Raw genomic sequence first — 26849 nt, forward strand, 5'->3', positions numbered from 1 at the left:
GATTTTTGTGTGTAGAAAAAATTTTTAAATTAAATATCAAACTATATCAATCAACCAATGGACTGGTCGTCAAATAATTTCAGTTCTTGAGCAATCGTTTGTTTCTTAATGGTGTGGGCCAACGGGAAGTTAACTTTGACTCTGTTAAGCCTTAACTATTTTCCCCCACAATCACACAGAGAGAAATAGACAAAACTGACTCTGACGGCGGAAGAAACGAATCTTCAGTGCCATTCCCACGTCTCTCTTGCTACTGGCTGTCAGTGCTGCGGATCACGTGGTGTGTGAGCCGGTCAGGTGACTCTGCCGGGGAGAGGAAGAGGAAAGACGATGGAAGGGAACAGGGACGAAGCAGAAAAATGTATAAACATAGCACTCAAAGCTGTTGAAGCCGGAGACAAGGAGAAGGCGGCGAAGTTCCTAAACAAAGCGGAGAAGCTGTACCCGACTGACAGAGCCAAAGGTAACTGAGTCAGAGGATGGACAGTCGAGCAAAGCTAACACCTCAGCTCTGTGGGTGCTGTACATGACCCAGGTGTTAGCATGGAGCTAACATTTGTTCATATAACTCCCAGTGTGAGCCCACAACGGACAACTTTTTGACTGGTGTGAAGTCACAAATATATTTATGATGAATGAATGTTGGTCAAGAGTACTGTGGTTTAAAACGGGAAATAAAACAACAGTGAGTGAGCCCAGTGGAGGGCCTGACTGCTGGCTAACATCAGCTTTTGTTTCGCATTCAGTGCATTTGGGCTTTACATTGAGGAGTTGATTAATGAATTGATGAAAACGACCAACAGTTGAACACTGAGAATGATAATGTCAGCAGCTAACACAAACTAGCCATAGACATGAAACGTCAACCCTCAGTCGAGGATAGTTAATGTCAGCCTGTCGGACGTCTCAGCGTCTTAAAGGTTGTTTGACCTTTTTGAGGAAATTTCACTTTAGTGTTGACTCTCAGTAACGGAGCATGCTTGATGCTGCTCGGGAGAAACTGTGTGAAGGAAGGAAGGGAGGGAGGCTGGAGGTGGCTGTAGGGCCACGAGGTCTTGTTCAGGCCACAGAGCCATGACAATCCTCTAATTGACTGATGCAACTGGAGGGAGAGTCGGACTGTGGGCTAATCCACGATGTTGCTGTATTTGGGCAGACCGTCAGACGGGTGTGGAGTAAGGATTGGACCGGCTGATATCATGTAGCTCTGAAGGGCACTTAAATCTGCAATATTGTGTGTGTTTGTGTGTGTGCGCGATTATTATAATAAGAAAGACGAACTTGCACACTGATGAGGTATTGCTCATCTGTTAAGTTGTTGCCAGTTCAAGTGGAAAATACCAAGAACCACAATTTGGTCCTGTCTATATAATTAATGTGCTTGCAGTCTCAGCAGTATATCAGCAGTCCAATGAATTGAATAGTGCATCCAAACATGTGACTGGAACTGTACATACAGTACAGGCCAAAAGTTTGGACACACCTTCTCATTCAATGCCTTTCCTTCATTTTCATGACTATTTACATTGTAGATTCTCACTGAAGACATCAAAACTATGACTGAACACACATGAAATTATGTACTTAACATAAAGGGGGAAATAACTCTTAAATATGTCTTATATTTTAGATTCCTCAAAGTAGCCGCCCACTTTTTTGATAGTAAAGATGAGCTTCATGAGGTAGTCACCTGAAATGGTTTTCACTTCACCGGTTTGCCTTGTCAGGGTTAATTAGTGCAATTTCTTGCCTTACTAATGGGCTTGGGACCATCAGCTGTGTTGTGCAGATGTCAGGTTGATACACCTCCGACAGCCCTATTGGACCAATACTTTGATTGAACCAATCAGCTAAGTAAAGAGAAAGGCGTGGCCATCATTACTTGAAGAAATGAAGGTCGGTCAGTCAGTCCGGAAAACTACGAAAACTTTGAATGTGTCCCCAAGTGCAGTCGCAAAAACAATCAAGTGCTACAACGAAACTGGCTCACATGAGGGCCGCCCCAGGAAAGGAAGACCATGAGTCACTTCTGCTGCTGAGAATAAGTTCAAGAGTCACCAGTCTCAGAAATCGCAAGTTAACAGCAGCTCAGATTATAGAGCAGATGTATGCCACACAGAGTTCTAGCAGCAGATGCATCTCTCTAACAACTGTTAAGAGGAGACTGCGTGAATCAGGCCTTCATGGTCAACTAGCTGCTAGGAAACCACTGCTAAGGAGAGGCAACAAGCAGAAGAGATTTGTTTGGGACAAAAAACACAAGTAATGGACATTAGACCAGTGGAAATCTGTGCTTTGGTCTGATGAGTCCAAATGAGTGCTAAGCATTTTTGGGAACTCCTTCAAGACTGTTGGAAAACCATTTCAGGTGACTACATCTTGAAGCTCATCAAGAGAATGCCAAGAGTGTGCAAAGCAGTAGACAGAGCAAAGGGTGGCTACATTGAAGAAACTAGAATATAAGACATGTTTTCAGTTATATCACACTTTTAAGTACATAATTCCACAAGTGTTCATTCATAGTTTTTATGCCTTCAGAGAGAATCTACAATGTAAATAGTCATGAAAATAAAGGAAATGAATTGAATGAGAAGGTGTGTCCAAACTTTTGGCCTGTACTGTATGAAGCACTAATGACAAGCTGCCTTGCCAAAGCTGGATCTTGGAAAAGCAGTCAATCAGTAGTTCATATGAGTAAATATCAATTGAGTTTACATTCTTGAGCACATATTCAAGGAATCTTTACTCACATTCAGGCCTCAGGAGCTGAAGTGTTTAAATATTCATTTTTACAAGGTGTGAGATGTGCCAAATAGAAAGTGTTGATGCACTTTATCCTTTTCTTATCCAAGTATATGGCGTGCACATTGAACTGGTGAGAAATGAGTGTGAGTAGGTCTGTTTCTGTTTTGAGGCAGGGACCTTAGTTTGCTCTTTATCAAATGTCTTGCTCTTAAACTATCTATTGACACTATTGGTTGTAGTTTTGATCTGTTTTTATTGAAGAAGTAAGGGAGCAGTGAAAACAGGACTTGAACATTAACACTCTTTCCTTGAGTACTTCCATTTTGCCATTGCAGCCTCTACATCACTGCTAGATGAAGCCAGTTTGTTTCTAGCCTGCTATTGTGGGATGTTGAATTAACTTTTCAGTTGCCTAGAGGGCTAGTGGAAAGGGGGATTGCATAAGAGGAAATGGTTGTGCGCTCATGTTTTGTGAGAACAAAGTCAGTCAATAGTGAATAATGCATTGATAAAATATTTATAATATTAAAACTGTTAAATTTCTGCTGCCAACTCATAAATTGTTGTTGCTGGTGTTTTAATTTCTTTATGAAGACACTTTGAACGCCATATTGCTGAAATGAATGTTGAATTAGTGTTACTTCAAGATCTGCAAATGGAGTCAATGGAGAGAAAAAAGGCTAAGTAAAGCCTCTGGGGCATAGTTAGGGCAGATTTTTTTTCTTTCTTTCTTTTTCAGCATACTTGTTACCTGTTGGAAGTATTTTGTCTCATTGTAATCATCATCATCTGAATGAAGTACCAAGTGTCCTCTTGGGCCGCAGTGTGTTTAGGAGTACGGCAATCTGTATTGTTTTACTGAGTGTTAATTGTAATGTTAATATGCAAAGGTAACTTTGTTGATTATTGACAACATGGGTTTTGTTAACAAGTCACGTATTGCTTGGGATTTATTAACTGCATTGAAATGAAGTTTGAAAGCATAACTGTATGCATACCTGATCACTAATGGCAGCTTTTGGGTTTCAGTTTGATATATGAAAAAAAGTCCATAAATGGATATTTGGGGATGCATGGAAGACACAGAAGATACGGCTTTGTCAATGAATTTGTCTGTTTCTTATCACCTCTTCCCTTCTCCTTGTTCAGCTTTGTTGGAAGCATTAACGAAGAATGGAAGCTCAGCAGGAAATGGCACATATCGAAGAAGACCAGCAGAAAGCTCAGAAAGCACTGGTGCACAGACAGAAAGGGAAAGTCAGGAATCTATGGGAGGTGATTCTTCTAAAGGATTCACCAAAGACCAAGTTGAAGGTGTGCAAAGGTGAGAATTTTAGCATTCTCTTAGTCTCTCCTTTCGTCACTTTATTTCTTTTACCAAAAGTTGGTAATCTGTCATACGTCCCTATTGAGGACGTACCATTTCGGTGCTTTCTTACATCTGGTCTTGTGACAGCAGCCTTGTTTCAGTCACACTTAATCTCTCTTTTCATCTGATCATCATCATTGAGGTCTCTGCTCTACTAGGTAACCACTACAAGCTCTAATTTTAAACCACCAGATAGGACTGTGGCAAGAACAGAGGGAAAGTAGCCTCCACAAAGATCATTAGAAAATTGCTAATGGCAACTTGAGTATATTTTATGGATAAAATTACTGCTGGTTGTGACACAACTGAATCTTAGTCAGTCACCATTTCGCCTGATGGATTCTCTGAGGAACTGTCAACAGGTTGAATTTTGCATCATGTGCTCAGAGGCAAAGTAAAAAACTGTATTGTGTTGACATTAGAGATGTCCCCTGTTAACCCACTGTGGATCTTCTGTTTTTGCTGCGTGTTTTGGCAGGTGTAAAATATTTCAATACTAAATCTTTACAAATGCATCAGTAAAACATATCCATGGCTTATCTTAATTTGCATTGTTAATGCAGAAACTGATCTGATTTGCTTTTTCTTGGAAATGTGCATTAACAGTGAGCTTGAATGCCATTCATTCGCACAGAATGTCACTTACAGCACTAATGGCAAAGATATGACCTGTTTTGTATATATTCACAGGACGATTATCAGCTTTTGGCCATTTCTTTCAGAATAAAGCGGTGTAAGGACTACTATGAAGTTCTGGGTGTCAGTAAAGAGGCCAATGAAGATGAGCTGAAGAAAGCCTACAGGAAATTAGCGCTCAAGTTCCATCCAGACAAAAATCATGCACCTGGAGCAACAGAGGCTTTTAAAAGTTAGTATACTGTTTTAGAATTTCCTTACAGAACTTACACATAGTGTATCTATAATGGAAGGTCACATGAGCTCATTATGTTCAAGATCATGAACGTAATCTTTGAACATAGTTTGTCAACTTTTTCAGTATATTTGGCTTGATATGTTAAGCCTTAAGTCACATCTGTTGATTGAGTTCTTTTCTGATTTGTAGACCTATAATGGTGTCACATCCAGGTCAAATCTTCAAAGTTTTGTCAATAAAACATACCTAGAGCAGTTGAATGTCTAAGCATAGATATTCCAACTATCTCCTCCTCCAGAGATTGGTAATGCATATGCAGTGCTGAGTAACCCAGACAAAAGACGGCAATATGATGTGACGGGATCGCAGGAGCCAAGCAGCCCAGGTCACTCACACGGGGGAGGCTTTGACTTCCACAGGGGCTTTGAGGCTGACATCACTCCTGAAGACCTGTTCAACATGTTCTTTGGAGGTGGCTTTCCCTCCTGTAAGTGAACACCTGTATGGTTCACAGACGGAATCATAATGGTTCTTGTTGCAATGCAAAATTTACAAATGATTTCTGGATCCCTATTGTAATTTTGTTCCTTCAACTATGGCCTTCATACATTTGGAAAGATATACAGTTCAAGTCAATGGACTACTCCATCCAAGAAATCCACATTTAATGAAATCACCTTGTAAATATTCATCATTATGCTAACTTTGTGTTTTTGACGAAAGTTTTACATTCAGACCTAAAGATATTTGATAGGCTGATCTGTGCACTTTTGCTTACCTTAATTGTACATCTAGCTGGATTTTTCTACATCATATAGTCCAGTGTGAGCATTGACATATCCAATACCTTTTGTATTCAACCACAATCGCACTATTTTCATTTACAGCAAGTCCACACACCTTCACCAATGGCAGGACGAGTTACAGTCATCAGACAGATTATCGCCAAGAGAGAACAGAAGAAAGAGGAGATGTACGTTGACTCTCTCTCTGTCTGTGTGTGTGTGTGTGTGTGTGTGTGTGTGTGTGCGCGTGCGCGCTTGTATACACACATGACAAACTAAAGGCGCATGTCTATACTGTGTTAGTTACAGAATGCATTATTTGAGGTGTTGCACTGCGTTTGTTTCTAGGGGGGATTCTCAATGTTTATCCAGCTGATGCCCATTGTGGTCCTGATTTTAGTGTCAATACTGAGCCAGATGATGGTTTCCCCTCCACCGTACAGCCTCTACTCTAGACCGTAGGTGCACTCAAATACACACACTCTTTCTGATAGTTATTTACTGACGTCCACAACAGTACACATATCACAAAACATATGTGGGACATTCACTTCATCACCAGGTGGTGCTAATTACAACATCTATTATGTAATTGACCGTTTTGTTGTTTGTAACTTTAACAAGACACTGGTTTTCTCTTATCTTCATGAAGTGCTTCTTTCACAAATGTGATCTATAATTTACCAAAATTTACTTAATGATGCTCTAAGATACCTTGAAGATTAACTGGGTTGAAGATTACTACAGTTATGTTAATTTTCACAGCATATATATTCTTTGTCTTTTTCAGGTCCACAGGCCAGACCTTAAAACGGCAGACAGAAAATCTGCATGTCGACTACTTCGTCACTAGAGACTTCAAATCAGAGTTTAAAGGCTCTGCGCTGCAGCAGATTGAGAAAAATGTGGAGGAGGACTATGTTGCAAATGTCAGAAATAACTGCTGGAAGGAGAGGCAGACAAGTAAGTGCCTAAGTACACCCTCAAACTATCTTATTGGATTCAGTAATAGTATCTGCTGGAACCCTTTTTTTCCAGGACTCTTGCTTCTCCACTCACATTATCCTTCCTTTTCTCACGCAGAAACAGACCTGCTGTATGCTGCTAAAGTATACAGGGATGACCGAATGCGCAAGAAGGCAGAGCTTATGACCATGGATAACTGCAGGGAGCTGGACAGACTAAATAGCCTTTTCAGGGGCGGATGAGGTGGACACTTGCATTAAGTAAATGTATATTAATAGATGTGTAGATGGTCATGTTTTTTTTAAGTCTTTGCAGTAGGAGCAACAAGTAAATTAAATAATATAGCTCTATTGTTAAAATTTTAAAAATGTCAACTATTTCCCCTGACAACTGTTCTTCCTCATGCCATCCTGATCCCAGGAATCGCCTTGTTACAACTTATTGAATCATCTACACAAACTGTAAAAAGCTCCAGACATGTTCTTTGGTTTACTCTTCTTTTGTGAGGTTTCTCTTGGAAACAAGGACAATTGATTACGTAAAGGCATTTACTTCGAGTAGTGTGAGGCATTGTCCATAAGAAAATTATTCCCTTCAGATCAACAAACAGCCTTTCTCATCAGCTTGACATAAATATAGGAGGGGAGACTTTGTAGTTACCTCTGGAGGTACTGCTCTGCAGCCAAATCCATTTTTTTTGAGGGACACAGAAACAAAAGAAAGAAATTAAGGATATAGAATACTTCTTTTAGCTTCCTACTGAACTCCCAAGTGTGGATGAAGACCAATGGATCATAAGGAGTTTTGTTATGAGAGATGTTTTTATGTTGCCCACTTCAGAATATGAAGGTGACTGGGACATTGAAAGGCATTGAAACTGTCATTAATTAATGGTTGTACATTTTCACTTTGGAATGTTTGAATGTTATGCAGTTATTTAAGTAACTATAGATGAAAATTCTTCAATGCTTGCCTAATCATTTAAATAAAGTGAAACTATTACCATAGATAGTTGGTGTATTTGTTGCTCTGCTTTTGATGCTCATGGCTCTGTCCAATCAACATGAAGTGACATGAATCCAAAGAAACAGTTGCATTTAAATAATGTGAAATATCTGAGATCTCTGCTGCAAATTTTCTTTGAGTTGTCTTGATGAGTCAATCAATTTGTAGACGAACAGAAAATTAAATAGAATTTATAATTTTCATTTACTTTTCCCATAGAACTCAAAAATAGAACTGCATGAAACTTAAGGTGGTTCAAATTCGGTTAGAATCCCAGTACATGGACTGTGTTATCATTTTAATTCCGTTTATACAGTTTTGATGTTGTGGCTCCTTGCAGGGTTTTAGACGTTGGCCGGGGGAAAAAAATCGAAAAATCGAAGAAATTACCATATTTACAAAACAAACATGTTGGCATGCATGCTTCGTTTTGGGCGTGCAAAATAGTACCACGTCAGAAAATTACTGTGTCTAATCTACTTACGTTACACTATTTCCATTGGTTAATCACCCGTCACATGACATCTAACCCGGAAATGACTAAAGCGGTACCTGGTGGGCTTGAGTCTGGAGTTGCTTTGGAAGGGAAATGGAAACAAGCACAAGTGAAGGCTGACATGAAATCAGGACGAAATCTTGAGGAATAAAACAGTCACCATTAAACCGAAGCGCCGGGAAACGCACTTTTCAGGCCCTGGCGTTAGGTGGACAATGTTTTACCGCACTGCTTTTCTGTTGGGTTTGTTCTGTTGCGGTTATTTTCCACATTTGTCCGCCTACAAACACGAGCCAGAGACTCCTGACTGGAGGATGACCCTGAAAACTATTCGTAACGGAATACACAAGATCGACACGTACCTGAACGCAGCGCTGGACCTGTTTGGTGGAGATGACGGACTCTGTCATTACAGATGCAGTGATGGTAAATCACCTTCTTTCTATCTATTAGAGATCAGCTAATCTGTGAAAAACAGGCGTCAGGAACATCAGTGTGACTTTGCTATCAGGCTCACTAACACATACCTTCACATCATAATTTGACGTAGGACTGTGCCTTCGCCTGCTCAGTTAAGCCAAAATGAAAAAACTATAGATCAACGCCAGGAGACAAACTTTCATGTTAAATTGATGAGATGATCAGTTAGAGCCTACGAGATACAAAAGATCGATCCCGAGGTGGTTCGGTAAGCCATATAACTGTCTGTACTGATGTGGTTATCTCTGACAACAAGATGACTGTCAGTGGAGGAACAAGAAACATCTTCACCTTTGCTCCCTTCTCACAGGTTACAAACCTGTGCCTCGTCCTGGTTACAAGCAGCCGCCCCCTAATGGATGTGGTTCCCCTCTGTTTGGCTTTCAGGTAGCGGTTCAGGGATTCTTGTCTCTGTGCAATCCTTGGTGTCCCCAACATGTCTGGTAGACTGCATGCTTGGCTGATTAACGTTTGTAGTCTACAGTACAAGACAAAATTTGCATCTAAAAACTGACATATCTGTTATGCTGATATCACTGACAAATATTAACTTCATTTTCACCAGGTCATGTGAATTGACTGAATGATACCTTATTTTGCCCACCAACATTTTTTTGTCTCTAGATTTCAGAGGTACTGCCACAAAAAAATCATATTTAATACTTTATACACTGAAAAAACAAACAAACTAAAACTAAAGTAAATGGAAAACTAAACAGAAATTAACATTTTTATATTTTAATTCCGTCTCTATGTCTTTGAGCCATCTAAAATGTGAAGTGATAGTTTTAGCATGTTATTGCTGAGCGAAGTCCAAAACACACATTCTTTCAAAGAATAAATGAGCTGTTGTTTCCAGTTTGACATAGGCATCCCTTCCATGACCAAGTGCTGCAACCAGCACGACCGCTGCTATGACACCTGTGGCAGAGAGAAGCATGAATGTGATGAGGACTTTCAGGACTGTCTGGAGACCATCTGCAGGAACGTGCAAAGGACTCTGGGATTGGCCCAGAGTATTCAAGGTGGGAGGCTGAATTGCTTTCTATGACCAGCATCAAGACTAGTACATGCATATCATTTATGATGATTTTTTTTTTTTTTTTGAAGCAAACATAAAATTAACATTCATCAACATTAATCTGCTGCCTCCTGTACCTTGAGATCCTTTTATTTTTTTGCAAGTGTGAGCAGATATTTAATTTTATTTGTGCAATGTTCCTGTTAGGAGTTAGGAGTAAACAGTATGACCAGCAAAAAGCAAGGGAAAGCTTTATTCAAAACACTGCAATCTGTGTCATTTGGGTCACTGTTAATCTATTGGAGAGCTTTAAACTCATCTTAAATCTCGAATAAAATTTGTATCTGATCTAAACTGTATGTTACAACGGAGCAGTTGCATATTTAAAAAATATTTCCACTACTGCATGTTCTGTGTTTCTATTTCGGCAGCTTGTGAATCAGCGGTGACTCTGCTCTTTGATTCTGTCATGCACTTGGGATGTAAACCATACCTGGACAGCCAGAGAGAGTCCTGTGTGTGTCAGTATGAAGTGAAGAGAGAACTGTGACGCCATGACAGCAACAAGACTGACAGAGAAAGCAGGTTAAAAGCGCAACATTGACTAAAAAAAAAAAAAAATCTTCAGATTTTCTCAGGGATAGAATGTGGTTAAATGGGTTAGGTTGAATGTGAAACCTAAAACCTAAGCTTGGTTTTACAGTGGACTTAATATCTTTCGTGTGCAGTTGATTATTTATGTATTATAATGTTTTTGTCTTGTGGTGGAATGGAAACATGGTATTTAGTGTTTTGAATACATGGGTATGACCCAATCTGTAAAGTCACACTGTATATTTTGTCCATATGCTGCAATAATATATGAATGTGTATGTATATCAGTGACAAGATAATATTTTCAGGCATTTGTCTTTTTTCTTCGAAGGATTACTTCCAGAAATCAATGAGTGCTTTTAAACTTAGCGCAATGCATTAACTTTTCCCTATAATTGGCTCTGAACTTTTATAGCAATATAAATTGAAAACTGTAAGGAAGTAACTGTAAATTAAAGCATTATTTAAAATGTATCCTCATTTCAATCTTTCACTCACTGAAAAGCTAGGTCAATATTGTACATGACCAATTTTGCAATAAAGCACTTCTTATCTGATCCATTTTTTTCTGTGTATGTTTTCAGACAAAGGAACACATTTGAAATACTAAAAGTTTGCACATTGAAACTCTATCTTAATTTTATTATAAAAATACATTGTCTTGAAAACAAAAAAGGTTTTCGAGACCCAATCAGTTAACTTAATACAAAGTGTGATCCAAATCCAAAATGCACTAATTTCAAAGAATAACCAGCTGGTATTTCCAGTTAAACAAGATTCCATGAAAAGATCGAATGTTGTAAGAAGCATGGCCTCAGCTATGACACCTGTAGTTGTAAGAAGCTAGGCAGTGATGGGGAGCCCCAGGACTGTCTCAAACCACATACTAGAATAAGCTAAAACCCCTGAGATATTCCCAGAGGATCCAAGTTGAGGCATTATAATTCACCTCCACATGCCAACATTAATGTTTTTTTGTTGTGAGTATAAACGTAATCAACATCCATTAAATTGTATAATTTTGCAACAACAGATTTAGTTTCTGAAGCACAAAAGGCATTTGAAGACATTTGGTAGGTCACAGGTGACACACAGGTGTAATGTTATGAAATGAGTTACTCCTCCTATAATGTGTACTTGTGTTGGCCATAAAGTCAGTCTGTGCGCAAACTGTCATAACACATAGTATGCCAACCAGAAGGCAAGAGAGCTTTATGAACAATGAAAATAGCTCAAGAATAACTACATTTTTTTCTTAATTTTCTTAAGGACATGCCAAATACAGTTTTGATTTTCAGTCAGGTTTTCTTTTGTGATCATATTAGTGGTTGGTGAAAGTGAAATGAAGTTGCGTGAAGTTGAACAAAGAATTTCTTATGTAACCTACAGTATTTTATTGAGTGTAAACCCGAATATGTACGTGTATGTGTATGTGTAAGTGTATTTTGTCTACAAACAATAACCCTTACCATTGAAGCCAACAGAGCGGGATTCATGGTATCCCACACTTAATGTGATACATATATTAAAAAGTCTATTTCAAAACAAACGTAGATATCGGTGTACCTACAGGTATTGGAGGAGAAAAGAAGAAAAAAATTACTCCGAAACAGATATTAAATATAATTTCATTCTTTACAAAAATGTATCTGTGTCTTAAAAATCTTTTGTGTCTTAAATTGTAAGCATCATTGTCTCAGATTATTATTTATTCAATCACAGCACATTAATATTTTATAAACCGAAGTTACGAAGTTATAGGGATAAAAAAAATGTGGCAAAGGCGGAAGTCCTTACTGTTAGGCTTTGAGTGACAGACAAAAGACCAAATCGGTTTTTCTGTCTGCCTCACGCGACCAATCATAATTTCGAGGGAGGGACTAAAAGCAGACTTTTTAATATCGTATGGACAAAGCACATTCAGTTTTCAGTGGTGTCAGTCGGAGCGGGTGCAACCTGTCAACATGTCCAACACTGCGGAGGACAGCTGCGGAGGTAACAACTTTACCAATACTTTCTCATTCAACGTCCACGTATGATCTCCTTCGTCCACCATTTTAATTAATCATTAAATGCTTTTTAATCTCCTACTCTGTTGTTACATACTGTACGTGCGGTCACGCCTTTTATACTTAAAAGTCCGTTTCTCTTCAGTTTGTCACCGAGTTTGTATGACTTACAGGACAGGTCTAAAATGTCATGAAATCATTTTCAGTAGCAGAAAGTAATTGTTGTTCGTCTCACCTTTCCAGGAAGTACTACTCAAGACAGCAAGACAATAACAGACAAGGCGGGTGAGTCCTCGGTCATTAACACACACACACCAGGTTGACATGGATACACGGCCCGCAGGCTTCCGTAGAAGGGTCACCCACAACTCAGTACAAAAGTTCCCGGGCGGGACTGGTCCCTCATGGGTGACAACGCACCCTTCCATAAAGTCATTGAATAGTTTGATGAGTGTGAAAATGATTTGAACCCACCTGAACACCTATGGGTGCCACTTTCCCACCACCTTTAAAATGAGAGGATCGTTTTTGGATGAAAGGAAGATTTGTAAGAAATTGTACCAAGGAGCATTGAAGGCGCACAATGCCACAATTAGATACTCTCTAAATGTCTTTCCTTTGAGTTGGCGCACTGTATTGTGAAAACCCCAAAGCAAATATGAAAACAAAAGTGAAAGTTTTATTTCTTCGATCCAAAGTACACTCACTTTAACATCAAATTCAGATAACTCATCACCTTGTAATACTTTGATATGACTTGCCCGTAATTTGCTTTGTCATCTTGTCATTAAGTTTGGCATGGAAGCATATGTGCCTTTATTATGTGGAGTAAAAACCTTAAATATAGTGAGCAACAAAGGTGGCCCAGTTATCTAAATAGTTTTAATACAGCAACCTTGAATTATTTATTAACATAATTAAGATTACAGTGATATAAGTTTTTTGTTGAAGTTTTTTCATCCTACAAAGGTTTTGGAAGTAGACTGGATTTATTTTGGTATTAACTTATTTTGAGGTTTCAGATAGGGTGAGATGATGCCAGAAAGGTGATGTGAAAACACAGCAGACTAGTAGACTCTGAGCTGCTGCTTCACACACACAGTCTAACCTACATATCAGTGGGGTGGGGCGTGGAGGTGTCACTTTTGGCCTCTGTTCTTTACCATCTTTCGTCACCTGTCATCCAGCTATTGAGGGGAATGAGGACTCTAAGCCGACAAAACAATGGCTGCTTGACCCCGTACCAGCAGCAATGGAGCGATATGTGTACCTGTAGTTGTACTGCTTAACAAAGACACAAAAAGCTGAAAAGCCCAATCATCCTATTTCCTCTTTTTTTTTTTTTTTTTTTTACTTTTTTTTTTTTTGCAAAATTTGTATTAATGATCTTTTTAAAGGGCTAAAAAAGAAACCGTAATTACATGTAAAGTCGGTTATTCATGTATGTATTGTTATGTTATAGCATGCACAGAGAACCTAACGGAGACTGATGCCTTCATTAGAAGGTAAATTCTTGTTTTTGTAGTTATCATTTTAAAATTTTCACTTTTCTCTGGTCCAGCCCTTACATAATGTCTCTATTTATGCACTCTTTCATTTCTGAATCAGCTCTTTAGCATTGGATCCTGCAGAGGAGTACAAGATGAACAACAAACGCCGAGGCCTCGCACTCATCTTTAACCAAGAGCACTTCTTCTGGCAGCTGGGGTTGTCTATTCGGCACGGGACCAATGCTGATCGCTACAACCTGGAGAAAAGGTATCGCTCTGGAGCCAGCAGCCTGACAGGGAACACTATGCTTGGCATAACTATCTGCTTATAAACAATTTTTAGGAACCTTGTTGGAATGTCTAATGATTCTCTGTTTTCATTTTATTACATGTTCAACAAATGTTTACATCTTCATTAGATTGAAAGACTTGGACTTTGAAGTGAAGGCTTATGACAACTACAAATTGAATGAAGTCATCGAAAAAATCAGTGAAGGTAAGAGTATACCTGAGTATACTATATCCTTTAGGAAGAAGCACAGTGACATTTGTAACAACTGTATCACTTAAGCTCCTTCAGTTGAAAGTTTAATGAGTACCTGATGTTCCACCAGCTGCTCAAGACAATCATTCAGACGCAGACTGCTTTTTGCTGGTCTTCCTAAGTCACGGCGAGGATGACTGTGTTTATGCCTATGATGCCAAGATTAGCATTCAGGACATCACATCCCTGTTCAAAGGAGATAAGTGCAGAAGCCTTGTAGGAAAGCCGAAGATCTTTATTTTACAGGTACATAAAAACAAAAACTCATGTGAGTCCATCAGAATATGCAATATTACCTTAAAAAAAAAATCTTTCTGTTTGTCACCAGGCATGTCGTGGAGATAAGCACGATGAACCAGTGACCCCTTGCGATGCTGTGGACAGTGAGATAAAGACAAATGAGGTTGTGGTGGACGCCAGCACCATACACACCCTCCCTGCTGGAGCTGATTTCATCATGTGCTACTCTGTGGCTGAAGGTGAACTGCTGAGCTCAGGATGTGATCATTCACACTTCCTTTGATTAAGTTAATACTAGATTGAGTGATGTAAAATGCTTAAATATTCTTCTTGGCCTCCCATCAGTTTACTATCCTGTTCTTGTCCTATCTTTTGCTTAGGCTACTATTCCCACCGGGAGACCATCAACGGATCCTGGTATATCCAAGATCTGTGTGAGCTGCTTCGGAAGTATGGAGATTCCCTTGAATTCACAGAGTTACTCACACTGATCAACAGAAAAGTGTCAATGAGGAGTGTGGGGAATTGCAATGTCAGGAGCGCAATTGGGAAGAAGCAAGTACCCTGTTTTGCTTCAATGCTCACTAAGAAACTCTACTTCCGACCAAAACAGTAAAAATTTCTTGAGAAGTCCTTGAGAACTAGCTTAGTTTTATATTAATTCCTTCAAAATCAGGATGGGATATGGTTTTTAAAAAGTGCTGTTCTGCTTATCATCCTTCTTCAGTTGCTCATCGCCACATTTTACATATGCAATAATCTCATCTAATTTACCGATTTAGCTTTTCTGCAAATTTGGTGATGACTAAATAATTTGAACAACATGCACTGACATGTTGAAGAAAGGGGAAATAAGGAGAGATGAATGTTTTTTTGCCTCAGGCAGTCACCTCATTCCTGAAACGGGTAATTTGGAATCGTTTCATTTATGTAACCTGTTTTCGTAAGGAACCAATATCTTGACCTGACCTGGTTTACAAAGAGCTTTTTGCACGTCTGCACCTGCATGATAGAGTCAAGACAATTGAATTTTCTTGGTAACATCATAAAAGCTAATATGCTTTTCTAAAATACACTATATAGCCATGCCAAGTATTCAACAACTGAATCGTGTTCAGTCATGTATACGGATGAGAAGAGCTGTGATGATTGCAATGCGAGAAATTGATTTTAAACTGCAGGATTATCATGGACCATACTGTACTTTTCATTGCCTTTTGTGGTAGCTCAGTTTGCTCTTTATTTGGGTTTAAACTATCATGGGAAGACAGGCATTATTTTTAGTTGTTCTCTGGTGAAGTCAAGAGTAATTATTTTTTGGTGTTACCTGTGTCTATACTCAGGCAACCTTCCTCAGACTAAATACTGTCTCCTAAGAAGCTGGCAAAAAGTGGACAGTCAGCTGTGCATTTGGAAAATATTTTCCCACTTGCATTATCTTGTGATGCAGGTGACACAACTGCATGGCAATCAGGAAACAGCACTACTAATGACTGGTCATTTCAGGGTTAAAAACTTCTCAAAGAGAAATCTCTGTCACAACAGATTATCAGGTACAGTGTACAGTAAACATGCTGTTTGTTCAAGCTTGCTCCATTTAAAGGGAATTCATGTTTGTGTTCTTCTTTATGTTGTAGCAGTTTACAGTACTAAATTTAATAATGCTATTTGCACCCATAATGGCAACAGACAGTGGTGTAGACAGTACCTCAAGGAGAAGGGGTGTCTATTTACACATGTAACATGGGCACTTTCAGCTGTGTCGCATCTATAAACTCAGGAAAAAACCAAGTTACCAGCATGGAATCATCCTGTATTTTTCTAGTGTTACTTTTGTGATTTTTTACAATAAATTCTGTCTGGCATCTAAGATGGGACTGTTTTGCTTTCCATATGGTGACTTTGTTGTTTTGTTCAATTTAATATCTTCACTGAATCTACAGGCATCGTAAAAATACAAAAGAAGCTTGCAGTGTTGGTCAAATGCTTTTTATTTCAATAGACCTCAGGTTTGCATTAAGAGATTATTGGCATCATTATCAAGCTTGTACACAAAAACATAATGATATGGATTCCTCATTGAAAAAGGGGCCCTTATCAAAATAAAGCAGAAAAATAGTTTTTTCTCTGGAGCGCGAGTGGTGCTTAATTACGGTTGGGCTTCATTCATGGCTTTTGCTGGATCTGTTCAAGTGGCAGCTGATACTGAGTCGGATATTTCAGACGTCTGAGGTCTTCCTCCACCTGATACACAGGAAACACATTCAGACACAGACTCCTGGGTAATACTGACCAATAACATAGAAGAGATGGGATCATGACTTCTGAGAGAAGTCGAGAAAATAATTGATTGGAATATCAGAAATTCCATCTTTCATTTTTTCTCGTACACTTGAGGAAATAGTTTTAAAAAATGTAGACTTTTATCTAGACCCTGTTAACAAGGTCCCTACCAGTATGTAAACGATTAGCAACTGTGAGGTCATAGAAACAACAAATCAACCAACCTGAGCCATTTCATCCTTCAGTTCATTGTATTTTTTCACATTGAAGTTCTTTTTGCTGGCGCCCTTATGAAAGTAATGCAGGAACTGTCTGTCTTTAGCCTCTGGGTACAAATAATCCTGAAGGGAAGGATAAATAAGACTTAAAATAAATCACAAATACAGGGAAGAAGAAAAATTATCTGTAAACCTATGTGTGAATTCAGATTAGCTAACTGTGCAAAAGAACAGAGGAAAAGAACAGAGCTGAAGTGAATTCAATCTTGAGATTTACCTGTTTGGTCAGGACATAATAGGAAAAGGCTCCAATGCTGGTGGCATAGGTGATGAAATACGTGACCGGTTCCATCACATCCCATGAATAGACCCACCAAGTGAGCCATGCCAGAGCACCACCCTGCAGAGATAACACAGCCATGCCCATCCAGAGAACCTTGGATGAGTGGAACTCTGCTGAATGGGAGAGCTGTGCCTTCATCTGTCAGGAAGTAATACAAGGGTGACAGGTTACTTATTCACAGAAGCCTGTCCTGCAAAACTAGCAGGAGAGAAATGCCATCTGTCACTGTGCAAAGAGACAAGGCAGCAGATGAAAACTATTCATATTTTTATCACGTATATTACCTTTTCTAGAGGTGAAAGTTCCTGTTTTAGGTTGTCCAGTTTCTCCAGCAGCTCCCTTTCCTTCAGCAAGTGGTGTTCAGGCAGGTGCAGCGCTGTGTGTAGCAGATGCACAACATGCTTCATGTCCTCCAGTTCTATGGCATGCTCACTGGACGTAGACACTGCAAGAGAGGACCCAACAGTTTGATGAGGAAGAGATGAACTGTTGAGTTGAGTCACACCTACAGTAGAGAGGTAGTACCCACAATTTATCAGCAGGAGCAACTGAGAGAAATGTGTTTATACCCTTTTCCGGTGACTGGATGTCATAAACTTTATCATTGATGATGAGCTGGATGTCCTTGTCCAGCAGAGCATCTATGAGCGTGCTGTTGGCTACACGCTCTCCATCTGTCAACATTAAATAAAATATACAAAGTTGGACACTTAACATTTTACTCAACTTCATCCAATGACTTGCAGAAATACTTTTGATACATCACTCAAATAAACAATTTAAAAACACAAAATAAAAACAGAAACAGACAGAGACAGAAAATTATTTTAGTATCATAATAAAATACATGCAGTAATAAAATGGCTACTTGTCCTATTTTGTGAAGTAATAAAATAGGCAGGATTTCTCAAAAATGTGGTAGCGTAGCCGTACAAAAAGGATATAAACTGGAAATACTTATACACATCACACCACTAGTCCTGTCCAAAAAAGCCTAAACCCAACATTTTTAAAACTTTAGGACAGATTTATCAGCGGTCAAATTACAGTGCTTGAAGTTAGTTAATGATTTTTGAAACTGTATCCTTCTGGCATCCTGCCAAACTACTGTTTGAAGCTTTCAGTGCTTGCAAACCAAACAAGGAAAAAAAAAAAAAAACATAACAGAGAATGGTTCCACTAGACTACAACTGAAGAATGTGGTCGAGCCAGAAGGTACATATCTAACAGTTGCTGTCCTACCCTTGCAGAAAACAGAGGCATTAACTCCAGGGTCCTCCCTCTGTAGATCTGCAATCAGATCTCCCACACTCATCAGCATAGGTTTGAGGAAGAACAGACAGTTCTCATTCCTTGATGGCAATGGGACCTCCAGAACCAAACGGCCATATTTGTATTTCAAAGACACATCTGAAACACAAAAGCAAGTGCTTTGACTTTTGTTTTTGGACTTCGTCACAGCAGAAATGTATTGAGTAAAAAGAAAAAAAACACACACACACAAAAAAATAAATAAAAATGGTATGGCATAAAGCAGATGTTTTCAGAAGAAGGCAGCAACAGTGTATTACCACTAGAGGGTGGCAGAGCACTGTAGAAAAGAGCCGGACAATTTCCAAGCAGTGCCTTTCTCTGATGAACCTAAAAACACAAAAGAAAAAACAAAAATGTCAGGAAGGGAAATGTGAACAAAGTGCTCAGTGACATAAAGTAGTAAATGAAAAAGAATCATATGAAGGGCTTCTTCAGTTTGTTTTATGTATGTTCAAAAGTACTCCCCACCTTTGGCAAATGTTTGAGTCAACAGACAACAGTCATTAGATTGTGAGTTTCCTGAAAAGGAGAATCTGTAAAAACAGGCAGCATCAATCGAGTTATCTGTGCTTTGACTTAGCTCAGATAGTGCTTTCATATTAATATTAATCTCTTCTCTTACACTTACTGCCATTGAAACGCTTCCCACCCCCACCGTAAACTGTGTGAAATTTGACCAGGTGATTATGGTAATGCGGACTAAAGCAGGATGCGCTCCCCCCTCCCGCTGATCTACAGTTATTCCTTTTGGTGTTTATGGAAATGAAATGCTACTGTGTCGCTCAAATTCAATTCAAAGTACTATCACTCTGGAAGACTTCAACTCTCCCACACCAGTGGTAATGGAGGCTGCGTCCAAAGGGAACACTTCATTATTTGAGTCAAAGCCAGAAAAGCCAATTTTTACACTCCACTGGTTGAGCATAGGGGGTCTAACAAATACAAACTTCATTCAGATGCAGCAGTGAGTAATTGCTCATGTGACTAACAGGTTTTGTCTCTAGTGGTAACCTTAACCACAAAGTTGTGAAAGTAATGTGACAGCAGACAGAAGACAGAAGGATCCACCTTAAAAAAAAAAAAAAGGATGTTTTTAAACAAACAGGAAAATTTGAACCACAAGTTTAAATCTTGGATATCCCAGAAAGAGACAAACAAGAGGGATTTCCAATAATACAAATTAAGCTAAGCTCTCCAGATGTTATTATGCAGCTGAGACGGCTGACAGAGCTTTATCACCTACACATCAGCACCCTGGCATTCCATGGAGAGTGGAGGAGTTTTATACACAATTCGTGTGAATGCACACCAATATTTGAATGAGCATGTCAGTGATTTTAGACATATAGTACTGTCTATCTGTTATCTGTTGTTTATCTTCTCACTGCAAATGTTTTTTCTGGTGGTACTACACCAAATCCAGTGCCATCATGGTTTGTGCTTGAGGCTTCTAGCTGATAGCCCACACAGTGATGCTGTGAAGGTTGAAAGAATGGTGTGTTAGGAAGGAAGGAGGGACCTAATTAATCCTTAGAAATTCTTCAAACAACTGTTTCTGGACCTTAATTCATATAACCATCAAGATATCTCACTGTAAGCTGTACAATAATAAACCGGAGAAAAACCCTGTTGAGTGGAGCTGCATTTTCAGCGACTTCTTCCTCCTGCAACAGCCATAGCTACTTCTTAAACAAGGAGTGGGGCACTGACTGCCAACACACATCAACACAGAAATATGTACACCATGCTTGTTTCGTTAACGATTCATGTCTAAGACACCCAATTGGAGAGTGAGCTGAATAACATTTACTCTCATTTTGCACATTTGTGCACCGCTATTGTGAAACAGACATCTGGATCTTAACCTCAAGCACGAAGTCGGACTATTCATCTCTTTACTGAGTGGGAGGGTATGTGTATGTGTATGTCTAGGATTAGTGACCACAGTCAGTTCAACAGCTGACTGACTCCAGACAGCATATTTGTAATGTGCATAGATACCAAGCCCATTGTGAATCAACAGAACATGGTTACTGTGGCAGATAATGCAGGCTCAGAGCTGTGATGATTAATTCTCCATTTCCAAAACCATGGCCTGCGTGATTACTGTCTGTAACACAATGCATTATAGATACACTTTAACTTCTCTCACCTGCACATCCCAACAACAACAACATTGTACGTTTTACAGTATTTAAGGAGAAGAGTGCTATGTTACGGATGACCCCCTTGAATTGGGTTTTGAGTTTCAAGCAAGAAGCACTAATTTTCTTTTGAATAAGGCTAGCAGGTGATCTTTCCAGCTTCATTACACTGACATGAGACAGAGGGAGCGAGTGGAATAATGGTTTTTTCAATGTGTCCTGTCGGGGTAATGGAGGCTGCTGCTGTAAATACCTTGAATCCACTGGCAAACAGTACATACAATTCCTTTGCATCACCAAAGGAATTGGTCTATAGGTATGTTAGAAATGCCACCTGCTCCTCAAGTAATTTCCTATAACTGTTCTTTCTCAAAGCAATCAACTATAGGTGTAGTTACCCTGTGATTTATCTTATTTAGGCACACCTGCCAGGGGAAGAGGCAAGAGAAACTGGGCTATTAAAACCTTGCAGTGGCAAACCGCCATATCCTTCTGCTGAAGTAATGCCTGCTTAAGCAATGATCAAGATCATCATGGTGAAAGGTAGCCTAATTTTGCCTGCAGTCCTCCTAGCAGGTCACTCCATTTTGAATCCTGTCACAAATGAACTATGGCCTGTTGCTAGACCTCCTGAGGGTATTTCCTCCCACTCTTACCACAGGTTTGATACCGCTAAGCAAAGGGAAGTCGCTGTTTTTTCCCCTCCCCGTTTTCAATAATAGAATGACAGTATCTAACAGGGATGAGTTGAAACTGAAGGGAAAGAAAATGCATGCATGTGATAAATGGCCCAAAGGCTGAAGTAAAATCAAAGGCTGCCAAGAAGAGAAATTAACTGACTGAGAACAGCCAGCATGCTATTGTGAGAATTACTGCATTGAAGCATTTGTTTTGTGTTATCCAGTTTGTTAGTTCGGTATGAGTTGTGTTGGGAAGGCAAACTGAAAACAGAATGAAATACTGATTACTGTGAGATGACAGGATGAATATATAATGGAAAGACAAAGGTTGAGTTTTGTATAGCAAATTTCATGAAAATAGCATGGTTGGTAGTTCTGGAAAATGAAATACAGTACCACTCAAAAGTTTGGACACACTTTCCTATTAATTTCAATGGGAAAGTATGTCCAAACTTTCAACTGGTACTGTATGTAGCAATAAAAATTAATAATTCAGAAGAATCGAAAATTAAATCATGTTTATAGCAATGCACCAAATCACAAGCCAGGTTTAATTTATTTAATGCATGCCTCAAGCTGGTCACACAAGCACAGCTTCCACGTGCCTGATTTGAAAGAATTTCTTACGTCTTTGCCGTACTGCAGAGGCTGCATTTTTCTTTTTATCTATAATTCTTAAGGAGGATTTTTGTTCATACAATTAATATCACCGCTCAACCCTAATTGTGGTGCTCCTAGAACAACACATGGAAGGACATAAATGAGGGTATTGATGCAAAAATTCATGTGATGCTTGCAAAGGGCCTGAGCAGAGCCAGATTACAGAAGTATAGACAAAAACTGATAAGAGCAAATTTCCATCCTGAACTAAAATTCAAAGCTGCCACAAAAACTTTGCCTCTGCCAACTTCAGTTTTCCTTCATTTTATGAACCCATTATTTTCTGTTTGAATTGTCTCCAGCTGTTGTTCCAGTATCATCCAGCCATATAGTTGTAAATGATCAGGTTTAATTTGAAGGAGTCACACATTATCTATATATCCAGCATATTTTGGTGTCAAACAGAATATACACCACAAAACAATATAAATGACTTATGCAAGTATTTCACACACAAGATAACAAGAGTTATCTATATAATATCCAGTAATTACTTCTCTCAAGAATGGGTATATAAATGTAAAAAGACTAAACACACACACAAAAAAACAAAAAACAAAACACAACAACAACAACAACAACAAAAAACCCCAACCCCCAAAGCAAGAAACTATATCTCTTCAAGCCAGAAGCAATGCAAGGAATATCTTCACAAGGCAAACTGATCCCCTAACATGGCAGCATGCAGGCTGCTGTATCTTGGTCCAAGACCTGCTTATTTTCTTAGTTTTTAGATGGGAGCATTTATTTTAAACATTTAGATAGCATAAAAAGGCTATAAGTGAACTTTCATCCCAGTGGCCGTTTTCCCAACACCAATCTGATTGCAATGTGTGTCAGTGCATTCATTCTTTATCTCAAGCAGATGTTAGAAAATAGTTGTTTGTTTTCCTCGACTGTGCTAACACATGTCCATGTTAATACCAAGTGAAGCTCTGATAAGCTTCTTTAAGTTCAAGCATCTTCCTTTTCTGTGGATGCTGCCCTAACAGAGGACAGTTTTTACGGCTGGCATGACCTGTCTTGATGCTGAGAAATAATAGAATGAGCCCTATTCAATTTCTACAGTGTAATTTCAGTCTGTACAATGACAGATGCAATATAGCAGTTGGAGCCTGCTGACAGATAAAACTATCAACTAGTGTGTGCCAAAATGATGCCTCCCTCACCAGTGCCAATGTCTTTGGGTTTCATGTTGCTGTGGTTTCCATTTTACTTTATTTCAGGCATAACTCGATCTTACTTCACCACACTCAAAAAACCATCTATCAATGCGGAGTGACCAGAAATGACAAAACAATTTCCTCCTGGTTTCTTCCTGTATGCTGAAATCCTGCAACGCCTTGTTTTATCAGTCACAATGAGCCTAATTTTCAGAAACCCATCGTTCAATGAATTGGCCAACACTAATCACTATTTGGGCAGCACAAAGGTTTTGTGCTCCAACAAAGGTTGGAGGCATCATGTTCCTGTATTAATAATAATAAACTTCGCTTTACGTGGGCTTTTAATCTTCTTTGAGTAGCTGTATTGTGTATGCCCAATAAACGAATCATACTGTAAATAACAAAGAAGAAATAAAACATAAACATACTCATCAGATTTGAGAAAAGAAACGGTAAATATCTGCATTTTCCAAAATGTCTTCCAGTTCCTGCAATGTCTTACTGTTCATCTGTTCTGAGAGCATCTCAGGACAGTCATAGCTATCCATTTGTTTAGCAGCCTTACAAGCTTTTTCATATAATATTTACTTGTGTATTATTACAGTATTGTCTGCTGGAGTAAAACACATTGTCTATCAGCAACAAGACTTACTGAGAGAAAATCCAAACTCCTCTGTGGTTCAATCTTTTGCTGGGAGCAGTACACAAATTGAAGTAGATCTTGGTCTGATTTGTTTCCTGTGGACTCTAGGTGGAGGGTGGCTTTTTTCTTTTATTTATAATTTTACAATAGAAATATGACATTACTACCATTGCCCATAACAGACTGTATCTGAATTTTCAACAGCTTAGGCAATTTTTCTACTCATTACTCAGTTCATATTTGCTGACACCACACTCTAAGTGCTGTTATGATGAGGTAATATTGAGCCAGGGATGTAATAAGGATTTGCAAGTCGGCTGGATAATTTTGATCAAAATGTATTTATTTGCCACAACTTCTGTGTCTTTCACCGTCATCTAGATAAAACAACATCACTGTATCACTTAACATCTGCACTTAACGTAACCTAATTTTAAGACTGATGATTTGCTCATTGGATTCTGATTTTATTTGCAGTATATTCTCTCTTAAAACATTTGTTTTGTTACAGGTGTTTTGTATTTTGAACAAACTGTAGTGTAGCAGTGCCATTTTAAAGAAAACTGCACTATTGACCTGGGAGTTTGTAATGTTGTTCAAAATCAAAAATTTTATTTTTTGGATTAATGATCATCGAGAGCATAGCAAAGCTCATTGCACGGAGTCAGCATGTTTGAATGCTTGAGGGTATGAGATGCTGACTGTGTATTTGGATGTACTCAGTTACATGCTACCCTACTGCCTGATAAAATGCAGCAACAATGAAAATATAAATAAATATAACAACAACAAACGGAATATATACATTATCAAATTATTGACACCATTATCTATTGTCCAAAACATAATGATGTATTTCTGCATGATTCACTTAGCTGTACTCCACTTATGAGTCAGGTTTAGCTGTTTTTTGGTGGTGAAAATATTCGACTTGTCTGAAGCATGCACAACGTGCTCCAATCAGCATCTTCATCCTTACAGGGTTAAAATGGGTTGGTTGGTCTCTTAGTGGCCTATATGAATATTTTGCTCAGAGTCAGCCATTTGAAAAAATTCTAACTGCAGCATCTATTTCACCTACAGTCCTGTCTAAAAATAAAAACCATCTAAGTGATACTTGCATGTAGGCGTGAGTCATGACAGTTGGTTTAAACCATATATTGTTCATTTTTATTCAGTCCCAGAAAATGTACAAGATTTTCACTTGAGCTCCTTTTCTCCCTGCCCTGTCAGAGAGGCGTCCAGTTGGGATCTGCATGCTCACAACTCAGCTGACCTCTGCAAATTGTGTTAGCGGGCAATATGGGTGCAATGTGGGTTTTAACACTTTTTACAGCATTTCCCTCTTGCACTTTGACAGCTGCTTGCATTGGATGTTATGTGCAGACAGGCACTTTGTAGCTTTGACTTTGGCAGTAGCCTTGTGACTTATAACCAACTGTAGTACAGGCCAGCATCTGATGATGCACACTGCTGACACATGATGCAATACCTTTGAGAGTGAGTGGCAACAATGTGGATGATGATTGCGAAGAGTGAGCTAGATTTTTAATTAAAGAATATTTAGGATCCAATTCATGCCTTCTTTTCTCCAAATGGCTGATTGACTGAAGAGCTTTCTCAGAGCAGTAACTGAATGAGGGCTGACTCGGTGATGAGATAATGCTGCTCAGCAGTGATCTGTCCTACACACTTCTCCAGGCTAACATGTGTGGACTATCCAAACCTCAGTAGAGCCAGGTACTGTAATGCAGCTGAATAATTCATTTGATGCTCTCTGTTGGTGGTGAATCAAAATTGCAGGACACAGAAATGGACAGATTTTAGTGTCAAACAAGGCGGAGACAGAAGTGATGCGTTTCTGCCATTTAAAGTGATATGATTTAAGCTTACGCCTGATTTAACAGCCAAAGAAACGACAACTGTTGCAATAGAAACTTAAGTGTTAATACAAAAGTCAGCCATTTGTGAAGCAACATCTTAAGTTATTTTTTAAACGTTCAAAGAAAACCCCCAAAACAGGAAGCCAGATCATCAAAAAAAAAAAGAAAAAAAGAAAGAAAACAGAAAAAACCCGGCAGACAAACAGCTGTTGTGCTATAAGACAAATCCGTGGAAAACTGAATGAAAGAGTTAAACGGCACGTTTACCTGTTGAAGAAGTGTAGCCGGACGGGTGTTAGTAACAGCGCGGCGGAGACTCAGACTTTCCCAAAGTCTCGCCCTAACTTTACCGATCATCCGCACTGAGGCCATAGTCAGTCGGTCCCCGCTCTCAACTCTGCTGCTCGGGCATACCGGGCGAAGATAACTTCTGCAGAGATCGATCCAGAGCCAGGTGTTCCGGTTCAACTGAGCCTACGGATTGTTGATGTGAGAGCTGCGGGACAGACAAGAGGAGGCACAGCCCAGCCGGAGCCGCATACAAGTCCCTCCTAACAACATCCGACTCCGCTCCCCCCGCCCTGCTTTATTTTCCCTCCCTCTTTGCTCTGTTTCTGAGCCAGCCAGTCATGGTAAAGAGCCGCACGTCTCATCCTGGGCCAAAGAAAAGAAATATCCCGGAGCGGGCGCCATTTCCAACTTTCCCTTCTCCTTATCATGCGGCTCCAATATTAGCAGCTTTAAATCGCCAACACACCTGCACAGGTTGAACAGAATTAGACAAGAGGAGCCTGTAGTGTTGACCTGGGGTTTAAAGTCACTCACAAATCTGCATTTGGTTTCCCTCAATCTCAGTTTTATCCTTCAAGTTGGGTAAGTTTGCTGTTAGCAGTTAGC

The 26849-nt window shown here is 39.2% G+C and overlaps 4 protein-coding genes across 4 annotated transcripts; 3 read left to right on the forward strand and 1 right to left on the reverse strand.

Annotated features, from left to right (window-relative positions):
* The first annotated feature begins 302 nt into the window (after positions 1-302).
* On the forward strand, positions 303-7738 carry dnajb14 (DnaJ heat shock protein family (Hsp40) member B14). Its single transcript, XM_029504100.1, has 8 exons — positions 303-463; positions 3895-4069; positions 4837-4982; positions 5287-5475; positions 5876-5961; positions 6122-6231; positions 6564-6736; positions 6857-7738. Exons 1-8 carry the CDS (start codon positions 331-333, stop codon positions 6979-6981), a joined length of 1137 nt encoding a protein of 378 aa, XP_029359960.1. The 5' UTR covers positions 303-330; the 3' UTR covers positions 6982-7738.
* Positions 7739-8290: 552 nt separating this feature from the next.
* pla2g12a (phospholipase A2, group XIIA) lies at positions 8291-10418 on the forward strand. The gene is made up of 4 exons (XM_029505610.1): positions 8291-8666; positions 9031-9107; positions 9580-9745; positions 10173-10418. Exons 1-4 carry the CDS (start codon positions 8456-8458, stop codon positions 10289-10291), a joined length of 573 nt encoding a protein of 190 aa, XP_029361470.1. The 5' UTR covers positions 8291-8455; the 3' UTR covers positions 10292-10418.
* A 1838-nt stretch (positions 10419-12256) lies between these two features.
* LOC115044416 (caspase-6) lies at positions 12257-16512 on the forward strand. The gene is made up of 8 exons (XM_029503390.1): positions 12257-12330; positions 12588-12629; positions 13807-13849; positions 13953-14102; positions 14254-14330; positions 14449-14624; positions 14707-14857; positions 14999-16512. The coding sequence occupies exons 1-8, from the start codon at positions 12300-12302 to the stop codon at positions 15232-15234; spliced, it is 906 nt and encodes a 301-aa protein (XP_029359250.1). The 5' UTR covers positions 12257-12299; the 3' UTR covers positions 15235-16512.
* Positions 16513-16591: 79 nt separating this feature from the next.
* On the reverse strand, positions 16592-26486 carry LOC115044409 (mitochondrial calcium uniporter dominant negative subunit beta). Its single transcript, XM_029503377.1, has 8 exons — positions 26220-26486; positions 19034-19103; positions 18705-18872; positions 18032-18136; positions 17747-17907; positions 17397-17600; positions 17126-17242; positions 16592-16862 (listed from the first exon to the last, which is right to left on the reverse strand). The coding sequence occupies exons 1-8, from the start codon at positions 26322-26324 to the stop codon at positions 16785-16787; spliced, it is 1008 nt and encodes a 335-aa protein (XP_029359237.1). The 5' UTR covers positions 26325-26486; the 3' UTR covers positions 16592-16784.
* Positions 26487-26849: the final 363 nt, after the last annotated feature.

Source organism: Echeneis naucrates, chromosome 1 (assembly GCF_900963305.1).
Source record: "Echeneis naucrates chromosome 1, fEcheNa1.1, whole genome shotgun sequence".
Classification (NCBI taxonomy): Eukaryota; Metazoa; Chordata; class Actinopteri; order Carangiformes; family Echeneidae; genus Echeneis; species Echeneis naucrates.